At 44.1% G+C, this 21,676-nt stretch overlaps 1 protein-coding gene across 1 annotated transcript in view; it reads right to left on the bottom strand.

The window, feature by feature from the left end:
- usp32 (ubiquitin specific peptidase 32) overlaps positions 1 to 21,676 on the bottom strand; it is a 296,302-nt gene that overhangs the window by 247,754 nt on the left and 26,872 nt on the right. Inside the window, exon 4 of the mRNA XM_037677753.1 lies at positions 896 to 1,014. Coding sequence (XP_037533681.1) covers positions 896 to 1,014 — 119 coding nt within the window. The remainder of the gene's footprint in view (positions 1 to 895; positions 1,015 to 21,676) is intronic.

Raw genomic sequence — 21,676 nt, 5'->3', positions numbered from 1 at the left:
ACACACACACACACACACACACACACACACACACACACACACACACATTTCCATCCGTCCTCTTTACCTGCTTCTTTGTTTCTGGGTCACTGGTGCCCATATCCAGCAATCGCTGTGTGAGAGGCAGGGGACACCCTAGACAGGTTGTGTTGTGGCCATCACAACACCACATGGACAGGACAGAGTTTCTTTATTTGTCATATGCACCGTGGTGGAATGAAAATGTGTAAACAGGATCCCAGTTACATCCAACAAAAGTATAAATTGTAAAGAGAAACAGTAATAAGATCTAAGATATGAACTAATAAATTTGTTAAACTGAAAATATGCTAACAACCATTCTCACACACACACACACACACACGCACATGTACGGACAATTTAAAGTTACTAATTCGCCAAACATGCATGATTTTAATCCAAGAACCTTTCTGGGTGGAGTTTGCATGTTCTCTCCATGCTGCGTGGGTTTTCTCCAGATACTCCAGTTTCCTCCCACAGAACAAAAACATGAATGTTAGACTGATTGGTAACTCTAAATTGTCCCTAGGTGTCCCTGTGACAGACTGGAGACCTGTCCAGGGTTTCCCCCGCCTCTCGTACAGGGATTGCTGGACATGGGCACCAGTGACCCCCGCGACACAAAAAGGAAGACGTGGGTAAAGATAATCGATGGACGGATGAAAAGAAAACAATATTAAAACAATATTAAATTATTAAGCAACATATCTTATTTCGTCACAAAAAAAATTTAATGCAATTTGTAAAATAGGGATTCAGAAAAATTATGTCTGCCGCACTATTTTTGCTCTAGAGCTGCCACTGATAAACATTAATATAAATATGTGTGGCTGCTACGACAATAAAGTCGGGGTCTTACACATTATTCATATACCTCAGCAAAACACTTCTTTAGGGAGGCTGGAGCTTCTCCATCCAGGACCTGCAGAACTGCTTCTATGTCTTCTTTGGCAGCATATCCACCCAGATCACTGGCAAACAGGCTAAAAAGATCTGTGAGAGCACACACACAGTGTCACAACAGTATTCCAAGTTTAGACAAGACACTAGCTTTCTTGCACAAAGCGACACTGAAGAGGATAAAAGTTGTGTGTATACTTAGAGAGGTCTGGACACGTTGCAACAGGTATTTACGCTAACCGTTCAAAGTTATGAAATAAATGTTGACCGACCTCAATCAAAAGTATGTGTCCTTGGCAAAGTTTTTATTCCCCTCACTCGAACAAAGACACGAAAATCTGGCCAGTTAAAATTACAACTCTAACGTTTATTTTCAGTTTGTATAATGACAATATGTAATTATAGCAAATGTGAAATATGAACGAGTAAACAAATAGTAATAATTCAAAAAGGTAACTAATATAAATAGATTTTACTTTGAAAAGACAAATAATCTAAGATTTAGGACAAAAGTTTAAAATTTAGGTACATTTTATGTCAGATCCGTGAACTAAATTATACATGTCTAAAAAGAACGTTGGTTACGTACTGTAACCCCAGATTCTGAGTATAGGTGCAGCCCTTTAAGGATGTCGCTAGTGGGTTTATCCCTTCGCACGCAGCACAGCACTGAAAACTTTAGTCCGCACCCACCGGCTGTGTGGGCCCCACCCCCCGTCGTATAAATTACGGTGATACCGGGCAATAGGCTCCCAAATAGCTTTTTTCTTCAGCTATTTAGGAACCAGTGAGGCCCAGAGCTTAAAGGGTTGTGCCTACACTCAAAGAATCTGGGGTTACAGTACGTAACCAATGTTCTATTTCGTATAGGCTTCACCCTTTAAGACTATCGCTAGTGGGTTAAAGGTGAAGCAGGATGTAGTCTATGCCTCACTGGGTCCATTCAGACACAACATGAAGCACCTGCTTGCACAAAAAACATTTCATCACTCAGCCTTCTTTGAGCGTAATTACGCGCTCCATGCACAGGAGCGCACCAGAGAAAAGATCTCTGGTGAGGAAAAAGGCTGCGATAGCAGACCTGCTGCTGTGAATAGGAACAACAGAGGTTGTAACAGTGTAATGATGAACAGAGCAGACCAACAGCTCCTCAGGACGAACCAATTAATAACGATAAAATCAGCAGTCATGAACTTGTGACCGATAATAAATCTCTCATACTGCGACTGCATACAGGCAGGTGTGAGCTCAAAAGTGAGGCTCCATGAAACAAATAATAATCATTCTGTCAGAACCCTGAGAACAGAATGGGTCATGGAGAAAGTAGAAACATCACGTAGATAAAAACAAACAAATGAACATGACGATGACCAGGCAGCCACCAAACAAATATCCTCCACTGTCATCTCTCCATGCAGAGCCATGGATGATGAAAACCCTCTGGTGGAATGTGCTGAGATTCTCTGGAGGATCTAGTCCAGATGAACTTTAAGCTTCAGAAATAGCCTCACACAACCAGTGTGAGAGGCGCTGGGTGGATGGAGGACATCCTGAAGAGCTGGCCCAGTAATGCACGAACATACGCTGAAAGCGGCGCAGTGCGGCCGTGTGCGCCACGTAACATGAAAATGCGCACATGGGACAGAAGGTGAGATGTTGCTTCCTCCTCAGAATTATGAGGAAGACGATAAAAAACCCATCCAAGGTTATCACTCTCAATCTGAATGAGCTTGTAATGCTTTTCAGAGCAGGGTTAAAATGCAGTACAGCTGAACTGCCGTCAGCTTGAATTCTGAGACATAAGGGTGCAACAGAGAGCAGATAATCACTCTCTTTGCCAACGTCAAAGCTAACAGCAGGGCTGTTTTAATGACAGAAATTTAAGAGAAACCTGATCTAAAGGCTCAGAAGGAGCTTTGATCAGAGCGTGCAGGACCATCGTTAGGTCCCACTGTGGAGCTAGTGGACATGACACAGGTCTGTGTCTCCATACACCTTTCAGAAAAACGCTTCATCAGCGGGTCAAAAACTGTTAAAAATTGTTCTGTCACAGAAACCCTCATGACAGGAAGAAATAGCTGCAGCATAACTTTAAATTGTACTGAATGATAAATTTCTGTCCATCAGTTGCTGTAGAAATGACAGCACGCCACCTGCTGTGAAATGGCCTCCACGCCTTTCTCTGGCACACCAGCACTGAAAAACTGTCCACTTGATGTGTACAGCGCTGTGGTGGAAGTGGCTCGTGTGCCCTGAATCGTACGCACCACATCCTGTGGGAGACCAATCTTTTCTAAACAGATCCATTCAGCAGCCAAACCTAAGGTCATTTTCACACTAGATAGTCCGGTAGACTCGGTTGGGGACCAATATTCATGACCTTTTGTTTACATTTGAGCTGGTGAGTTTGCATTCACACTGCACTGTGCAGTCGAGCAAACCTGTTGAACCAACCTATTCCCCCGCTCGCCTGTAGGGGCGCTGCACCAAGAACTACTGAAAGAAACGACACAAAAACCTCTGAAGACACGTCTTCTTCTTCTGTAAATAAAAATAAAAACGAAGTGGCATCAAGTTTTAGCAGTTTTAAGAGTTATATTTTGTCATTTTTCAAAAATGGACTCAGCATGAGCAGAAGATGAGACAGAAGACCATGGAGAATATTGTTTTTCACACAAGGCAGCTGACGGCTCCATATAAGAGAAATGTGTGTTTGTTTGTCCTGCGGAGCGGGTCTCGGTCTGTTTACATTCACACTGTACTCGAACCGTGCTGAAGTTCGCTTCTACCGAACCGAGACCTAGGTTTCAGCCCGGGCCAGAGTTCGTTTTTTTGTTCCGTGACAGAGTTCGATGGCGTGTTCACACCTCCCTAAACGAGCCGGACTTTCAAGGAAAACGAGCTAGAGTTTGATTAAAGCGGACTAAACAGGGCTAGTGTGAATGCACCCTAAAGGTGCCGGCCTATTTCTGGGTAACTCCTGATCGCTCTTCCTGCCTGAAGGAGAGCGTCCTCTCTCCACGGCAGTTTCCACGGCCGACCTGATATCAGTCGCTGCAAATTCGGGAACCACGGATCGCTTATGCGCTCGGGAGTTATGAGGATGACTGACAGTTCTTCCTCCCGGACCCGGTCCAGGGTCCGTGATATCAACAGGACTGGAGGGAACGCATAAAGGAGCATTTTTGGCCACAGGCTGAGAGAGAAGGCGTCCACCCCTAACGGTGGGTCGTCTCGAGGGCTCAGTGAGAACCATAACTGACACTGGGCGTTCTCCCGTGTGGCGGACAGATCTACTGCTGCTCGACTGAACCTGTTCCAAATCTGAGAGATCAGCTCAGGATGAAGGCTCCAGTCTCTGTGACGGGGATTGCCCCTCGACATTATGTCCGCTCCCCTGTTCAGGACGCTGGGAATGTACATTGCTCTGATGGAGAGCAGGTTTTTGTGTGCCGAACACAGCAGCTGTCTCGCGATGCGTAACAGTTGGGCTAAGAGCACGCCTCCCTGAAGGTTTATGTAAACTGCCGTCACTTTGTTGTCTGTGTGGATCAGAACATGCTGATCCCACAGCAGGAGGGCAAAATGCTGAGTCACGTTTCAGATCATGAAACATTCTAGCACATTTATGTGAAGCGACATGTGGTCCAGACACTATGCTCCCACTGCCAGGGACAAACACGCATCTGTGAAAACTGAGACAAGTCACATAGGCCTGCTGATGGGAACTCCCTCTGACAGAGAGAGTTAGAGCAGTCATCCTCCAATGCGAGAGTTGGGGGGTTCGAATCCATCAGCAGTCACATGCCGAAGTATCCCTGGGCAAGACACTGAACCCCTCATTGCCTCTGATGTGTGTCCCATCAGTGTATGAATGTGATCTAAAGCACTGATTAGTCTCATTAGAATAATTTGTTCAATTAGCTTTGTAGAGCTGTAGAGTGCTGTAGGGCTGCAACTAACGATTATTTCAATAATCGATTCATCGGCCGATCATTTTTTCGATGAATCTGCAAAAAATAAAACGTTTTCATTTCCACCCCTTTAATCCAAAATTGAACATTTGACTGACATAGCAATTCGCACAAAAAACATCTTTATACCTGCACAATATGTAGCTACTTTGTAAAATGTGTCCTTGAGGGAAGAGTGTAACCTGGATTAAAAGTGTGGAATATTGTAACCTGGATTAAAAGTGTGGATTATTGTAACCTGGATTAAAAGTGTGGAATATTGTAACCTGGATTAAAAGTGTGGATTATTGTAACATGGATTAAAAATTTGGATTATTGTAGTGAAGCCTTCATCTTCAACCATCGACAGAGGCCTCATGTCAGTGACGATCATTTAAGGATGATTTCAGTTAAGACAACTGCTGCTGTGGTGTCCATGATGTCTGTCCATCATGAAGTGTTGTTGTTTGTTGTTGTTTTCTGGAATGAAACAGTAAATATGTTTTATAACATAATTTACAGCAACTCAAGAAATGCCTTGTTTCACTTACAGTGTTAGGTTCAGGCAAAAGTAGCTAAGAGCAATTAAACACACACACACACACACACACACACACACACACACACACACACACACACACACATATATATATATATATATATATATAAATATATATATATATATATATATATATATAATACTTAAATTACTTTAATCCCTGTTTAAATGCAATTCATCCTGCCATACCTGCAGTGTCTTCAGCCTTTGCCAGCAAATTAAAAGTTGAAGCTTAATCATTAAATTATTATCTTTGTGTTAGATTTATTCATAAATCACATTTAAACATTGCTTGTACCAATTAAATTAAATAAAAAGTAACACACACGTTCTCTATCACAGTCATTAATCAGCAAACAAACAAACAGCAGCTTCATCTACTGTACCAGACAGACTGATGTTACGTTTTCTCTCTTGGAAACAGAACAATGTGTTAAATTGTAGAGACTCACCTGCAACATGAGTTGGGAGTGAGACAAGTATCAGCTGCAGCTCGTGACTCCGACATGTTTACGTTTATCTCCGTGGTTCTCTCGTGTCGTGTTGGCGATTTTCAAAGCTGCATGCTTCTCATTTTTTATCTTTGTGAAGTTCTCCCACACTTTGGAGGACTTGGGTCGAACAGTTTTCGCTGCGTCGGTCATTTGTAAAATTTACTTATTTTGCTTTGAAAACAGACTCTGCTTTTCTTCCTCCGTCCCCCTCGCTCTGTTCAACTCGCGCTGCAGTTTTTTTTTTTCAAACTTTATTCAGTCAGTCAGCATTGACAATGAACTGCCCTTGAACAAAACGGCTCCGCAGCGCCGTGAAAGACGCATAATCGCATGACACAACGAATCGATAATGAAATTCATTGCCAATGCTTTTAATCATCGATTTTTATCGATTTTTATCGATTTTATCGATTTGTTGTTGCAGCCCTAGAGTGCTGTATGAAAGGGTAAATGAGGGCGCAGATTGTGGTGTAAAGCGCTTTGAGTATCTTGAAATAAGATAGAAAGGCGCTATATAAGTACAGTCCATTTAGGGTTTCCCCAGTGATTTAGATCGGTGCTCATGGAGGGGGGCACAGAGATAATCCGCCTACTTTGGCACACAAGATCTATGCGCAGGCAGGCGAACCATCTCTGAAGGCGTCTCATACAACACAAGCCCAGCGGAACCACGACGTGGGCCACTGACATCATCCCAGGAGTCGCATGACAGGCAGAGCTGTCACTACACTGCAGGGTTTGACATGGCGGAGCTGAGCTGACAGAACTTCGGCTCTCGGCTGTGATAAACGGGCTCTCATTGTGGTTGAGTTTAGCTCCACTCCCAGATAAACAATCATCTGGGACGGGCGAACGGAAGTTTTCCATGTTTATAAAAAAAAAAACAGGTTTAGCAGGTGTAACGCTAGCGTTTTGGTCTTTGCGACTGCTTCCTATCTGGACCAAGCTAATAAAAGTAGATCGTCCAGATAAAAAATAATTCTCATTCCTGCCATATGTAACGACTGCAGAGCCCTCTACATGCATATTGAGAACGTGCGTGTGCGAGGGAATAACCGAACGGTAGCCTGTTGTACCGATACGGAAACCCCTGGAGGAGAAAAGCAGGAATTTCCTGTGTTTCGAGATGATGGAAATGTGAAATTATGCACCCTTCAGATCTACGGAGGTGAACCAGTAGTTCTGGTGAATTTCTCCAGGAGCCGTTTGATTGTCAGCATGTGGAATTGTCTCTCTATGATCGATTTGTTGAACATTGATAGGTCAAGAATGGGTCTCATCCCTCCATTTTTTTTTTCGGAACCAGGAAGTAGTGGGAGGAAAGAAAAAAAAAACTATTTTCCTCTCCATTGAAAACTCTGGAACTCACGTTTTACATAAGGAATTCCTGAACTTCTGACTGGAGATGAGCTCTGTTCTGGAGAAGACAGAACCGTCTGTATAATTCCTCTGAACGGTAGGGGTTGAGCTGCGAAGTGCAACGTGTAACCCTGCTCACACTCCTGCTCATCATCTCCACCAGAGGATTTCTACAAACCGGATTCCAAAAAGTTGGGACACTAAACAAATTGTGAATAAAAACTGAATGCAATGATGTGGAGATGGCAATAGTCAATATTTTATTCGTAATATAACAAATGACAGATCAAAAGTTTAATCTGAGTAAATGTAACATTTTAAAGGAAAAATATGTTGATTCAAAATTTCAGTGTCAACAAATCCCAAAAAAATTGGGACAAGTAACAATAAGTGGCTGGAAAAAGGAAATTGAGCATATAACGAACAGCTGGAAGACCAATTAACACTAATTAGGTCAATTGACAACATGATTGGGTAAAAAAAGAGCTTCTCAGAGTGTCAGTGGCTCTCAGAAGCCAAGATGGTAAGAGGATCACCAATTCCACCATTGTTGCGCAGAAAGATAGTGCAACAATACCAGAATGGTGTTACCTAGGAATGCGCGATATAAACGGTATACAGTAAAAACGATAGAAATTTAGCCTACGATATAGATCCGTCTTCTATCGACTAACCGCAGTAATGCTGTGTCTGAAGTAAAATCAGAGTTGTCAGTTAAATCGTTACTTTTTTTAGTTGAAAACTGTGCAAAAGAGGTGTTGGTCTTTTCTTCGAGAGCTAAGTAGCGAAGCTACAGCCGGCTTGCCGTAGTGTTGCCGTATTCTGACGCATGCGCAAAACGCTGTGTTCCGTCGGAAGGGTTTTTTGTTTCGTTTTTTCCATCAAAAGTTAAAGTAAGAGTTGGTCAGCTTTAGAGAAAGCTGCTATCTGATCTGTGAAAAGAACACTGTGTTGTGTGATTTTACTGCGAGACCCTCTGGTCAAAGCTACTGACTCATTTTGCGTCAGCTCTCCATTAAAGCGGAAGGAGGCGCCAACTAGAGGGTTGGAGGGTGAAGTGTTTCAGTGTAAAATGCTCTGTTGCTGTTCATTTATAAAGTGAGAAGACTAGAAACTGTTAAGAGTTAACAACATATTTTGTTTAAAACATAAGGCTAAAACTACATTTGATATCTTTTGCACTATTTTGCACAAGAAAGAAGCCTAATACTTGATTTGTTTATTATTTAAAAACTCTCTGGACCTAGTAGTGGAATTTTCTTAATTCAAAATAGATGATGGCAAAAGGACACCCTATGCTTTTTTTTAGCAAGTTTTATACCAAAAATATATTGCAATATATATATCGTTATCGCCACCATTCACAATACATATCATGATATGAATTTTATGCCATATCGCACATTCCTAGTGTTACCCAGCGTAAAATAGCAAAGACTTTTAAGTTATCGTCATCAACAATGCATATCATCATCAAAAGATTCAGAGAATCTGGAACAATCGATGTGCGTAAGGGTCAAGGCTGTAAAACTCTACTGGATGCTCGTGATCTCCGGGCCCTTAAACATCACTGCACCTCAAACAGGAATGCCACTGTCAAGGAAATAACAGAATGGGCTCAGGAATACTTCCAGAAAGCATTGTCAGTGAACACAATCTACCGTGACATCCGCCGTTGCCAGCTGAAACTCTACAGTGCAAAGAGGAAGCCATTTCTAAGCAAGCTCCACAAGCTCAGACGTTTGCACTGGGCCAGAGGTCATTTAAAATGGAGTGTGGCAAAATGGAAGACTGTTCTGTGGTCAGATGAGTCACGATTTGAAGTTCTTTATGGAACACTAGGACTCCATGTCATCCGGACCAGAGAGGACAAGGATAGCCCAAGTTGTTATCAACGCTCCGTTCAGAAGCCTGCATCACTGATGGTATGGGGTTGCATGAGCGCTTGTGGCATGGGCAGCTTGCATGTCTGGAAAGCCATCATTAATGCAGAGAACTATGTTCAGGTTCTAGAACAACATATGCTCCCATCTAGACGTCATCTCTTTCAGGGAAGACCCTGCATTTTTCAACACGATAATGCCAGACCACATTCTGCAGCAATCACAACATCATGGCTATGTAGAAGAAGGATCCGGGTACTGAAATGGCCAGACTGCAGTCCAGATCTTTCACCTATAGAACATTTGGCGCATCATAAAGAGGAAGGTGCGACAAAGAAGGCCCAAGATGATTGAACAGTTAGAGGCCTGTATTAGACATGAATGGGAGAGCAGTCCTATTTCTAAACTTGAGAAACTGGTCTCCTCTGTCCCCAGACGTCTGTTGAGTGTTGGAAGAAGAAGGGGGGATGCCACACAGTGGGAAAAATGGACTTGTCCCAACTTTTTGGGGATTTGTTGACGCCATGAAATTTGGAAACAACAGATTTTTCCCTTAAAATGATACATTCTCTCAATTTAAACTTTTGATCTGTGATTTGTGTTCTATTCTGAATAAAATATTAGATGTTGGCACCTCCACACCATTGCATTCAGTTTTCTTTCACAATTTGTTTAGTGTCCCAACTTTTTTGGAAACCGGTTTGTACTTGGTGCAAATTCTTGCCAGGGGACTGAACTTTCGGTTGCTCCAAGTAGAATTCCTTTGGGGGAGATGATCACAGCCACAGAATCAGCCATCCGCAACAACAAAATTAAAGAGGGTGAAGCAGAACAACACAATCAAAGTTTCAACCTGCCTCAGCAATGCCAAACCACCACCTTTCAACATCAGTAGAGAGGAGAGGGATGCACTCACCACTCTTAGCAAGGACAAAAACATCATCATTCTCCCAGCAGACAAAGGAAGGTGCACAGTGATTTTGAACCAGAAAGCCTATCATGAAAGTTATGACACTCCTTAGTGACTTAACCACTTATGAACCTTTGAAAAGAGATCCAGGAAGTCATCATCATCATCATCAACTTTATTTATAAAGCACTTTAACACAGCCATAGCTGAAACAAAGTGCTGAAACATCAGTTAAAAACAAGATAAAAGACAGCATAAAAACAGAGCTACAAACCCAAGCACACAACTCAATTTAAAACACAATAAAACAACAAGTTAAACAGACAAAATCAACACCAATAAAATAAAGTAAAATCAAGACTCAGTTGGGTTGAAGGCCAATGAATAGAGATGAGTTTTTAGATGGGATTTAAAAATGGACAGCGAGGGGGCCTGTCGAATGTACAAAGGCAGAGTGTTCCATAATTTAGGGGCACTAACAGAGAAGGCCCTGTCTCCTCTAATTTGCATCCTCTTACTCTTGGGGATGACCAGGAGCAGCAGGTCAGCAGACCTGAGTGACCGAGGTGGAGTGTAATGGTGGAGAAGCTCTGTTAAATAAGGGGGGGCGAGACTGTTTAAAACCTTAAAAACAAACAAAAGAATTTTAAAATGAACTCTAAAATACACGGGCAGCCAGTGGAGAGAAGCCAGGACAGGTGTGATGTGCTGTCTTTTGTGTGTTCCAGTTAAAAGACGTGCAGCAGCATTTTGCACCAGCTGCAGACGTGCGAGTGAGGACTGGCTGACTCCGAGATAGAGAGAATTACAGTAATCCAGCCGTGATGAAATGAAGGCATGGATTACTGTTTCAAACTGTTGCTTTGAAAGAATAGGTTTTACTTTTGCCAATTTTCTCAAATGATAAAAACCAGACTTCACTGTGGCCCTTATTTGACTGTCGAGTTTAAAATCACTGTCCATCTTAAAACCAAGATTTGTAACTGTAGACTTTACGTACATTGTTATGGGGTCTAAGTCGACTGGAGGGCTCAAACAAGCTCCACTAGGTCCAAAAACAAGTACCTCAGTCTTTTTTTCATTAAAATGCAGGAAATTTAGGGCCATCCAAACTTTAAGATCCTCAAGACACGATAAAAGAGGTTTAATGGACCAGGCATCAACTCGCCTCAAAGGAACATAGATTTGGCAATCATCAGCATAGCAGTGAAAGGAGATGACGTGTTTTCTAAAAATTGATCCTAGAGGAAGCAGATATAAAGAAAAAAGCAAAGGCCCTAAAATTGATCCCTGAGGTACGCCACATGACAAAGGAGCAGAATAGGTTTCATGCCCAGCAGTTTTTACAGAGAAAGTTCTGTCAGTCAGATAGGACCCCAACCACTCCAGAGCAGTCCCACCAATGCCTACTTGATGCTGTAGACGTGACAATAAAATGCTGTGGTCCACTGTGTCAAACGCAGCAGTTAAGTCCTGTAAAGCAAGAATCACATGATCACCTGAGTCACATGCCAGGAGAACGTCATTAAAAACTCTTAGCAGAGCTGACTCTGTGCTATGGAGAGTTTTAAATCCAGACTGGAACACATCCATGATGTTATGTTCATCCAGGAAGGATTTTAACTGAGCATAAACAATTTTCTCCAAGATTTTTGACAGGAGGGGAAGCTTAGAGATGGGCCTAAAATTCCCCAACACAGTGGGATCGAGACCAGGTTTTTTTAATAGAGGTTGCACAACAGCATGTTTAAAATTAGCAGGGACTACTCCAGATAACAAACTACTGTTAAAAATGTCAAGAACCAAGTGTTTAAAACAAGGGAAAACCTCTAAGAAGCGTGGTGGAAGAGCATCATATGGAGAACCAGAAGGCTTAATCTGAGTGACCATGTCCTCTAAAAATGACAGTCACCAACTCAAACTGATTGAAAGCAGCAGAGCAGGGGGCACACACAGAGGGGTCAAAGTTTGGGCATAAGATGGAAGCCCTTATAGAGGTGACCTTATAAATAAAAAACTGCATAAAATTATTGCACAACTGAGTAGATGATTCAAAACCAGGTGTCTGTGGAGAATTAAGAAAATAGTCAATGGTACTAAAAAGAACACGTGGGTTGTGGCTGTGGGATAAAATCAAGTTAGAAAAATAGGCCTTTTTGGCTGCTTTAACTGTGTCCTGGTAATTGCGCCAACAGTCTTTAAAAATTTGAAGGGACACCTGCAGCTTGTCCTTTCTCCACCTGCGTTCCGCTCTGCGACATTCCTGTCTGACAGCTCGAGCCGTTCTGTTCTGAAGTCATGGCTCATGTTTAAATCCGGGCTGTTTGGCCTTTAAAGGAGCCACAGTATCCAACACAGTCAGACAGGATGAATGGAGCCAAGAATTCAGATCCTCAGCATCAGTTGAGGCAGGTGGACAGAGCTGGCAGAAAACCTCAGTGAACTGGCCAGCAGTGGAGGGGTTATGCTCTTTCCTCCCAATGACACAACCACTGCATCGACCTATCCGTTCTGTCACCGTTAGTGAAACAAAGAGTCACTAATCTAGGAGTGATACTTGACCCTTCTCTGAAACTCAACAATCATGTAAATATGATTGTTAAATCCTGCTTTTTCCAGCTGAGGCGACTGTCTAAGCTGAAGCCCATATTGTCCAAAAATAACCTGGAGACAGTAATTCATGCATTCATTACATCCAGGCTCGACTATTGCAACTCACACCTTTTTGGTATCAGTCAGACCTCCATAGCTAGACTCCAACTGGTCCAAAATGCAGCAGCCCGGTTTTTGACCAGCACAAGCAAAAGAGAGCACATTACACCTGTTTTGGCCTCCCTACACTGGCTTCCCATTCACCTTCGAATCAAATTCAAAATACTCTTGTATGTCTATAAATCACTTAACAGCTCTGCCCCCTCCTATCTTACTGATCTGCTCCAGCCGTATGTCCCACCACGTTCTCTCAGATCAGCAGACCAGTTGCTCCTAACAGTCCCAGGAACCCGTCTCAAGCGCAGAGGTGACAGGGCCTTCTCTGTAGCAGGCCCAAGACTTTGGAATGAGTTACCTCTGCTCGTTAGACAGGCCCCCTCCCTCACAGTTTTTAAATCTCGCTTAAAAACACACTTCTATTCCCTGGCTTTCTGCACTGTGTGATCTGTGCTGAGTCTGTGTGCATCACACTGTGTTAGTCATGTTGCGGTTGTTGTTGTTATCCATTATTGTTTTTGTTGGTTTCTACTTTTTGGTGTCCTTTTATGTAATCTGTTGCTATGTGCTTGTTCTGTTTGTCCCTGTACAGCACTTTGGTGTGCTTTGTCACTGTTTAAAGTGCTTTATAAATAAATTGGTATGGTATGGTATGGTAATAATCTGACAGCTCTGAGCAGGAGTTTGAGTTTTAACAGGAGCATATGTGAGAACAGTCTGGAATGTTATAGGCATGTGATCAGAGATGATAGAGTCATGAATTTCCAGATTAGACACAGGTCCCAAAGAGAGCACAAGATCTAGAGTGTGACCTTTATCGTGTGTAGTACCAGACACAGAATGCACCAGATTAAAAGAGTCAATGAGAATTAAAAATTATTTTACCAGAGGTTTGTCTGGGCAACAAACGTGGATGTTCAAATCACCCATAATAACGAGATGGTCATATCCAGTCACTATTTCAGAAAGAAAATCTGAAAAGTCACTAATAAAATCCTTATTTTATTTGGGAGCACGGTAGACAGCACAGAATGTCGGGTCAGAGCGGCCCACTTCAAAGCAGGTCAGCTCAAAGCTGGTGAAGTGACGCTGTTTAAAACACTGTTTACAACTAAAAACATCTTAACACGGCTGCAGTTCCTCCTCCTTGGCCCGATGATCGTGGGGAGTTAAAATAAGAGCAGCCTGTTGGTAAAAGCTCCGACAGAGCAGCTGAATCAACTTCACTCAGCCAAGTCTCTAATACAAAGGAAGTCCAGGTTATGGGAGCTGAAGAAATCCCTCAGGATAAAAGTTTTATTGACCAACGATCTGGCGTTCACCAAGCCGATCCTGGCTGGAGGTGGAGCGGGATTGCCGCGCTGAGGGAGGGTCCGACTCAGCTGTGTCAGGTTCAGTGGGTTCACTCCACACCTGCTGAGCCGGGGGGGTAGGGGCGCTGACGTAAGGGGACATCCTCACCAACAACACGAACCAGGCAAGCATCCACCGGCTCCAGAAAACGCCAAGGTAGAAACACGCCAGGAAACACTTCAGGAACTGGCTGGGAACCGTTGCGCCGTGACAAAAAGGCTTTCAGCCTCACCAGGCGTCCACTGCGTTTGCCGCGGCGGCAATGACGTTTCCGCCGGTGGGGCAGCGCCGGAGCCCAGCACAGGTGAGCTGGAATACCCGACAGAAGTTGGGGTGGAATTTTATGTTCCCATGTATTAAAAGCAGCCACACTGTGGATAAATGGCCTTAGATCTAACAACGTTTGGCGATCATACACCAATAGTGACTTGACTTCACATAAAAACAACAGAATAACGAAAAGTACGGAGAGTGAGAGACGACCTGCCACGTACAACCGCGCCATCTTTTCTTTTGGTTACAAGAAGAAGTTGATAGATTGCCTGAAAATTTTGGAGCAGGACAAAGCTATTGACCATATTCTGTACCACAGACTGTATCCAGGAGAAACCACACCTAGTCTGTATGGTTTACCTAAAATCCACAAACAAGGTGTACCTTTAAGACCAATTGTTAACTAGATTAACTCTGTCACTTACAATGTTTCCAAATATCTAGCGTCTATACTCATCCCTTTAGTTGGCAGCTCAGAACACCACATACAGAACACCATGGACTTTGTGGATAAGTTGAGGGATGTCATCATGGAGACTGATGAAACAATGGTATCTTTTGATGTCACATCACTCTTTACGTGCATTCCTGTTGATGAGGCTGTAGAGGTGGTCAGTTTAAGATTAAAATCAGACACCACTCTGAGCAGTAGGACCACGCTTTCCACAGAACAACTGTGTCAACTCTTGAAACTGTGCCTGCAGTCAACCTACTTCACATATGGGGAGCAATATTATAGGCAGAAACATGGGTGTGCTATGGGGTCTCCAGTTTCTCCTATTGTTGCCAACCTGTACATGGAGGAGGTAGAAAAGAGAGCCTTGACGTCCTTTTCGGGGACACCACCAAGTCATTGGTTCAGGTATTTTGACGACACCAGGATTAAAATTAAATCTCAGAAAGTCCAACATTTTATTGACCACATCAACTGCGGATAAATACATCAAGTTCACACGAGAAGATGTAAAAAAAATGGCAGGTTGGCTTTCTTGGACTGTGAGGTCTCAGTCTCTGACAGAGAACATTTGCAAACTGAGGTGTACCGCAAACCGGGCAGCACGGTGGCGCAACTGGTAGAGCTGCTGCCTCTCAGCGAACAGGTCCCTGGTTCAAACCCCGGTCCAGGGGCCTTCTGGGTGGAGTTTGCATGTTCTCTCCGTGTATGCATGGGTTTTCTCCGGGTACTTCGGTTTCCTCCCACAGACCAAAAACATGCATGTTAGGCTGATTGCTAACTCTAAATTGTCCCTAGGTGTGAGTGAGAGTGAATGGTTGTTTGTCTCTATGTGGCCCTGTGATGGACTTGCGACCTGTCCAGGGTGTACCCCGTCCCTCGCACAGTGATTGCTGGACATGGGCACCAGCGACCCCCGTGACCCAAAATGGAATAAACGGGTAAAGATAATGGATGGATGGATGGTGTACCGCAAACCCACCCACACAGACCAGTATTTGCAGTTTGACTCCCATCACCCTTTGAAGCACAAGTAAGGAGTTACCAGGACTCTGTACCACAGAGCAGACAGGATCCCCACTAACTAAGGAGCCAGGCAGGAGAAGTCCCACACAAGACAGGCTCTAGAGCAATGTGGATATCCTAACTGGGTCTTCCTGAAAGCAGAGAAGAAACCCAAACAAGACTCCAGTCAGCCATCAGGTGAAAAGGAGGAACCCAGACCAGTGGTCATTCCGTATGTTGAGGGAGTATAAGAGAAACTGAGACGTTTATTTTCTAAACACAACGTCCCAGTGGCTTTTAAACCCCAAAAGATATTACGGCAAAGACTGGTTCATCCCAAACATCCAGTCCCCGGTACAAACAGAGTAATGTTGTATATGTTGTTCAGTGTCAGGAGGGTGATCAGTCTTACATCGGGGAAACTAAACAGCCACTGGCCAAAAGGATGGACCAGCACAGAAGATCAACATCATCAGGCCAGGACTCTGCGGTCTACACTCATCTCCAGGCCAGCAGTCACTCTTTCAGGGATGAAGATGTTCACATCCTGGACAGAGAGGAACGATGGTTTGAGAGAGGAGTAAAGGAGGCCATCTTTGTGAAAAGAAATCGTCCATCGTTAAACAGGGGTGGAGGCCTCCGTGTTCAACTATCCCCCTCTTACAATGCTGTTATTGCTAGTATCACTCAGCCTCCTGTGAATAGTAAACAGCCATCAGGTGCTAATGGTCCATTGTTAGGCTGATGGTCCTTCTTGCCTTCTTGATCATGTGAGCAGCTGTTTTTTTGTTGTCAGCAGCAAACTGGTTGGTCCACTCTGAGAAGGTGCTATTTATAAGACTGAGCTGAATACAGCACCTCAGACTGAAGAAGTCTTTCGGATGAAAGACGAAACGTTTCTACATTTTTTGTTGTTTTGCTTTGTTTTTTTTTTGAATGTCCAGAGGACCAGATTCAACTTTTTTAGATTTTTCTACCTCGATTATTGAGCATGCATCAGGATATGCATTAATGTTCTTGTTTGTGAAGTTCTTATATCCTGGTTATGTAAATTTTTTTGTGTTCTAATTGTTCCCTCAGGTTTTTCCATCTCTGTTCCGTGATTACATTGCCTGTTGATCCATCCTCCTGGTCCTGTTGATCCTGGATAATCAGTTCCTGGCATGTCCCTGTCCTCCGAGGATACGTTTTCATCTTTCCTCATCTCACTCGCCTCATTTCTGTTTCTTCCTTCCTCAGTCTCTGAAATTATAATGGCATTGTTAGCATGAAGATTAATGTTCAATAAAAATATGGCATGTATTATTTAACACCGTTTGTACCAAAGTTTACTTTAGAATATATGTGTCAAACTCAAGGCCCGTGGGCCAAATGTGGCCTTCGTTGACATCTTATCTGGCCCCCAAGAGGTTATTTCAAATGTAAAATACTTTAATCACTTTAATTTTTTTCAGTAATTTTTGATTGTGATGTCAAAAGTGCAACAGAGAACATCAAATGAGACTAATCAAACTCTTGAAGAACCTGCAACCAAGAAGAGATGTTTGGTATCTAACTTGAGTTAATTTAGATTGTGAAACCAGCCCTTTGTTTGATAAAGGTTTTAATTTTGACCCCTTTTGTAAATGAGTTTGACACCCCTGTCTCAGAACAATATGTGTGATCACTGGTCAATGGATCAACATGCAGTGGAAGTTCTGCTGTTCTTCTCATTTGGTTCTGGGCGATGAACAAATGGTTGGAACCTCCTTCAGTCTCATACGACCTGACTGTGTGTCTTTGTAAACGGTCCTCTCTCAAAATTCAATTCAATTCAATTCGATTCAAAAATACATTATTAATCCCAGAGGGAAATGAAATGTTGTTGTAACTCATCCTGGTTTCATTAAAAAATTGTTAGACGCTAATGGCTGTGGGCAGGAAAGATCTCTTGTAGCAGTCTGTTCTACAGCAGATGTGAAGAAGCCTCTGACTGAAGACACTTTGTTGTTGTATGACAGTCTGATGAAGAGGATGCTGAGGGTTGTCTATAATGTTCTTTTTGATGAAGAATCCTTTGTACATTTGTCTCCAAAGGTTCTAGAGGAGTCCCCAGAACTGAGCCAGCCTTCTTTATGAGCTTGTTGATCTTTTTTAAGTCACTTGCTCTGGTGCTGCTCCCCCAGCAGATGATGGCAGAAGAGACGGTGCTCTCTACAACAGACTTATAGAAGATATGCAGCATCTTGCTGCACAAATTGAAGGACTTCAGCTTCCTCAAGAAGTACAGTCTGCTCTGTCCCTTCTTGTAGACGCTTCACTGTTGCATTTCCAGTCCAGTATGTTGTCCAGGTGAACCCCAAGGTATGTATACTTCTCCACCGCCTCCACTTCTCCCATGATGGAAATAAGGTTGGACCTGTTCCTACTTCTCCTGAAAATCGACAATCATCTCCTTTGTTTTGTTCACATTCAAGATGAGATGATTGTTTCCACACCATGCCACAAAGCGGTCCACCAGTTCCCTGTACTCAGCTTCTTGTCCATCTCTGATACACCCAACCACTGCAGAGTCATCTGAATATTTCTGCAGATGACAGGAGTCCGTTTTGTACTGGAAATCTGAGGTGTACAGTGAAAAGAAATGGTGAAGAGTACAGTCCCCTGTGGTGCTCCTGAGCTACTGACCACCTGGTTAGACACACAACCCTTCAGTCTCACAAACGGTGGTCAATGTGCCTGTAAAGTGATAGTAGTTTATTTTCTTGCACATTTCTCTGACAGTTAAACCTTTTGATCCCTGATTGAAAATGTTCGTGCAGATTAAATTTACAGCACTCAGTTTTGTGTTGTTGTGATGATGGTGATGGTGAGGTTGCTCCTGCTGACTTGAGATTATGTAATTAATAAACATAATAATGATAGTAATGATAATGTAAACATCTCCCGTTGAGGCTTTGTGTTAAACCACATACGCACGCACGGACAGACGCTATATTTTTATCAACATGGCGGCGGACACAGTGCTTTCTGAACTACGACTGATGGAATATATTTTTAATCTCATAGTTAATCTATGTCAGATTCCAGGTGCTGTGACCGACATCTGTGTTGGAAGAGACAGTCTGATCCAGTTCTAACGTCGCTGTTTATAGAACGAGGCACGCGCACACGTCGCGCAGTACTATAACATACTAAATGTGCTAAATAAGTTTAATAATAATAAACAGTATTTATCTTAAGTTTGAGATATATAATGAAGCTCTCCGAGTTAAATGAAGCTATCTGGACATTATGTAATTCATGTAATATTGAGGCTGTCCTCTCTTTCCATCTGAACCAAACAGTCCAAAAAAGGCAGCTTGTTGTCGTTTGCATCCTCTCTGGTGAACTTAATGTTATTATCGACCGAGTTGATGTATCTGGTGAACGCTTCCATTTCCTTAGCTTGGATTTTGACCCAGGTATCATCCACATATCGGAACCAATGGCTTGGTGTTGTTCCCTCATAGGAGTTTAGGGCTCTCTGTTCCACTTCCTCCATGTAGAGATTGGCAACAATGGGTGACACTGGAGATCCCATGGCACAGCCATGCTTCTGTCACTAAAAACTGTCATTGTACTTGGAATAAGTGGTGGAGAGGCAGAGGTCCAACAGGGTGCAGATCTGGTCTGGGGTGAAGTTGGTCCTGTTGATTAAGTCATTGTCTTGTAGAAGTTGTTTTCTGACGGTTTCTACTGCTTCAGAAATGGGTATGCAAGTGAAAAGAGAAGTCACATCATATGATACAAGGGTTTCTCCCGGGGTTAGTTTCCAATGTTGAACTTTGTTGGCAAAATAAGTCGAGTTCTTTATGTGATGAGTTGTGTTTCCAACAAAAGGAGCTACAATACCAGCCAGATGTTTAGCAATATTGTATGTCACCGAGTTCATGCTGCTGACGATGGGTCTGGTGCAGAAGAGACACTGTCTATGAGGACGGTTTGTCCATTGAGGGATGTTTGTTGGACACAACAGTTGCAAAGTCACCATGAGCTCCATCCATTCATCCATCAATCCATATTCTTCCGCTTATCCGGGGATGGGTCGCGGAGGTAGCAGCCTAAGTAGGGAGGCCCAGACTTCCCTCTCCCCAGCCACTTGGTCCAGCTCCTCCGGGGAAATCCCGAGGTGTTCCCAGGCCAGCCGAGAAATATAGTCCCTCCAGCGTGTTCTGGGTCTTCCTCTGGGTCTCCTCCCGGTGTAACAAGTCTGGAACACCTCACCAGAGGGGCGTACAGGAGGCATCCTAAACAGATGCCCGAGCCACCTCAACTGGCTACTCTCGACGTGGAGAAGCAGCGGCTCTAATCGGAGTCCCTCCCAGATGATCGAGCTTCTCACCCCATCTCTAAGGGAGAGTCCAGACACCCTGCGGAGAAAATTAATTTCAGCCGCTTGTATCCGAGATCTTGTTCTTTCGGTCACAACCCAAAACTCATGACCATAGATGAGGGTAGGAACGTAGATCGATCGGTAAATTGAGAGATTCGCCTTTTGACTCAGCTCTCTCTTCACCAAGACAGACCTGTACAGCACCCGCGTCACTGCAGACGCTGCACCTATTTGCCTACCAATCTCACGCTCCATTTTTCCCTCATTCGTGAACAAGACCCCAAGATACTTGAACTCCTCCACTTGGGGCAGGACGTCCTCCCTGACCCGGAGAGGGCACTCTACCCTTTTTCGGCTCAAGACCATGGCCTCGGATTTGGAGGAACTGAGCCTCATCCCGGCTGCGTCACACTTGGCTGGGAACCCCTCCAGCGAAAGCTGTAGATCACGATCTGATGAAGCCAATAGGACCACATCTGCAAAATGCAGAGAAGCAATCCTAAGGCCACCAAAACGGATCCCCTCAACACCTTGGCTGCGCCTAGAAATTCTGTCCATAAAAGTTATGAACAGAATCGGTGAGAAAGGGCAACCTTGGCGGAGTCCAACTCTCACTAGGAACAAGCCCGACTTACTGCCGGCGATGCGGACCAGGCTCCGACATTGGTCATACAGGGACCTAACTGCCCGTATCAAAGGACTCAGTACCCCATACTCCCAGAGTACCCCCCACAGGGTTTCCCGAGGGACGCGGTCGAACGCCTTCTCCAAGTCCACAAAGCACATGTAGACTGGTTGGGCAAACTCCCACGCACCCTCCAGGACCCTGCTGAGAGTGTAGAGCTGGTCCAGTGTTCCACAACCAGGACAAAAACCGCACTGCTCCTCTTGAATCCGAGGTTCAACTATCCGACGGACCCTTCTCTCTAGAACCTCCGAATAGGCCTTACCACGGAGGCTTAAGAGCGTGATCCCCTGTAGTTGGAACACACTCAACGGTCCCCCTTTTTGAATAGGGGGACCACCACCCCGGTCTGCCAATCCAGGGGAACTTCCCCCGATGTCCACCCAATATTGCAGAGTCGCGTAAGCCAACACAACCCTACAACATCCAGAGCCTTAAGGAACTCTGGGAGAATCTCATCCACCCCTGGGGCCCTGCCACCGAAGAGCTTTTTAATCACCTCGCTGACCTCAGCACCAGAGATTGAAGGGCCCGACCCAGAGTCCCCAGGCTCCGCTTCTTCAGTGGAAGACGTGCCGGTGGGATTGAGGAGGTCTTCAAAAGTATTCTGCCCACCGACCCACGACATCCCAAGTTGAGGTCAGCAGCACACCACCCCCACTATAAACAGTGTTGGTGGTATACCGCTTCCCCCCCCCCCCCCCCCCCCCCCCCCCCGATGGTGGACTAGAATCACCTCGAAGCCATGCGTAAGTCATTCTCCA

The sequence above is a fragment of the Nematolebias whitei genome, chromosome 6, assembly GCF_014905685.2.
Source record: "Nematolebias whitei isolate Nwh7 chromosome 6, NemWhi1, whole genome shotgun sequence".
Lineage (NCBI taxonomy): Eukaryota > Metazoa > Chordata > Actinopteri > Cyprinodontiformes > Rivulidae > Nematolebias > Nematolebias whitei.
Note: the sequence above shows the minus strand (reverse complement) of the source record. Positions and strands in the feature narration are given on the sequence as shown.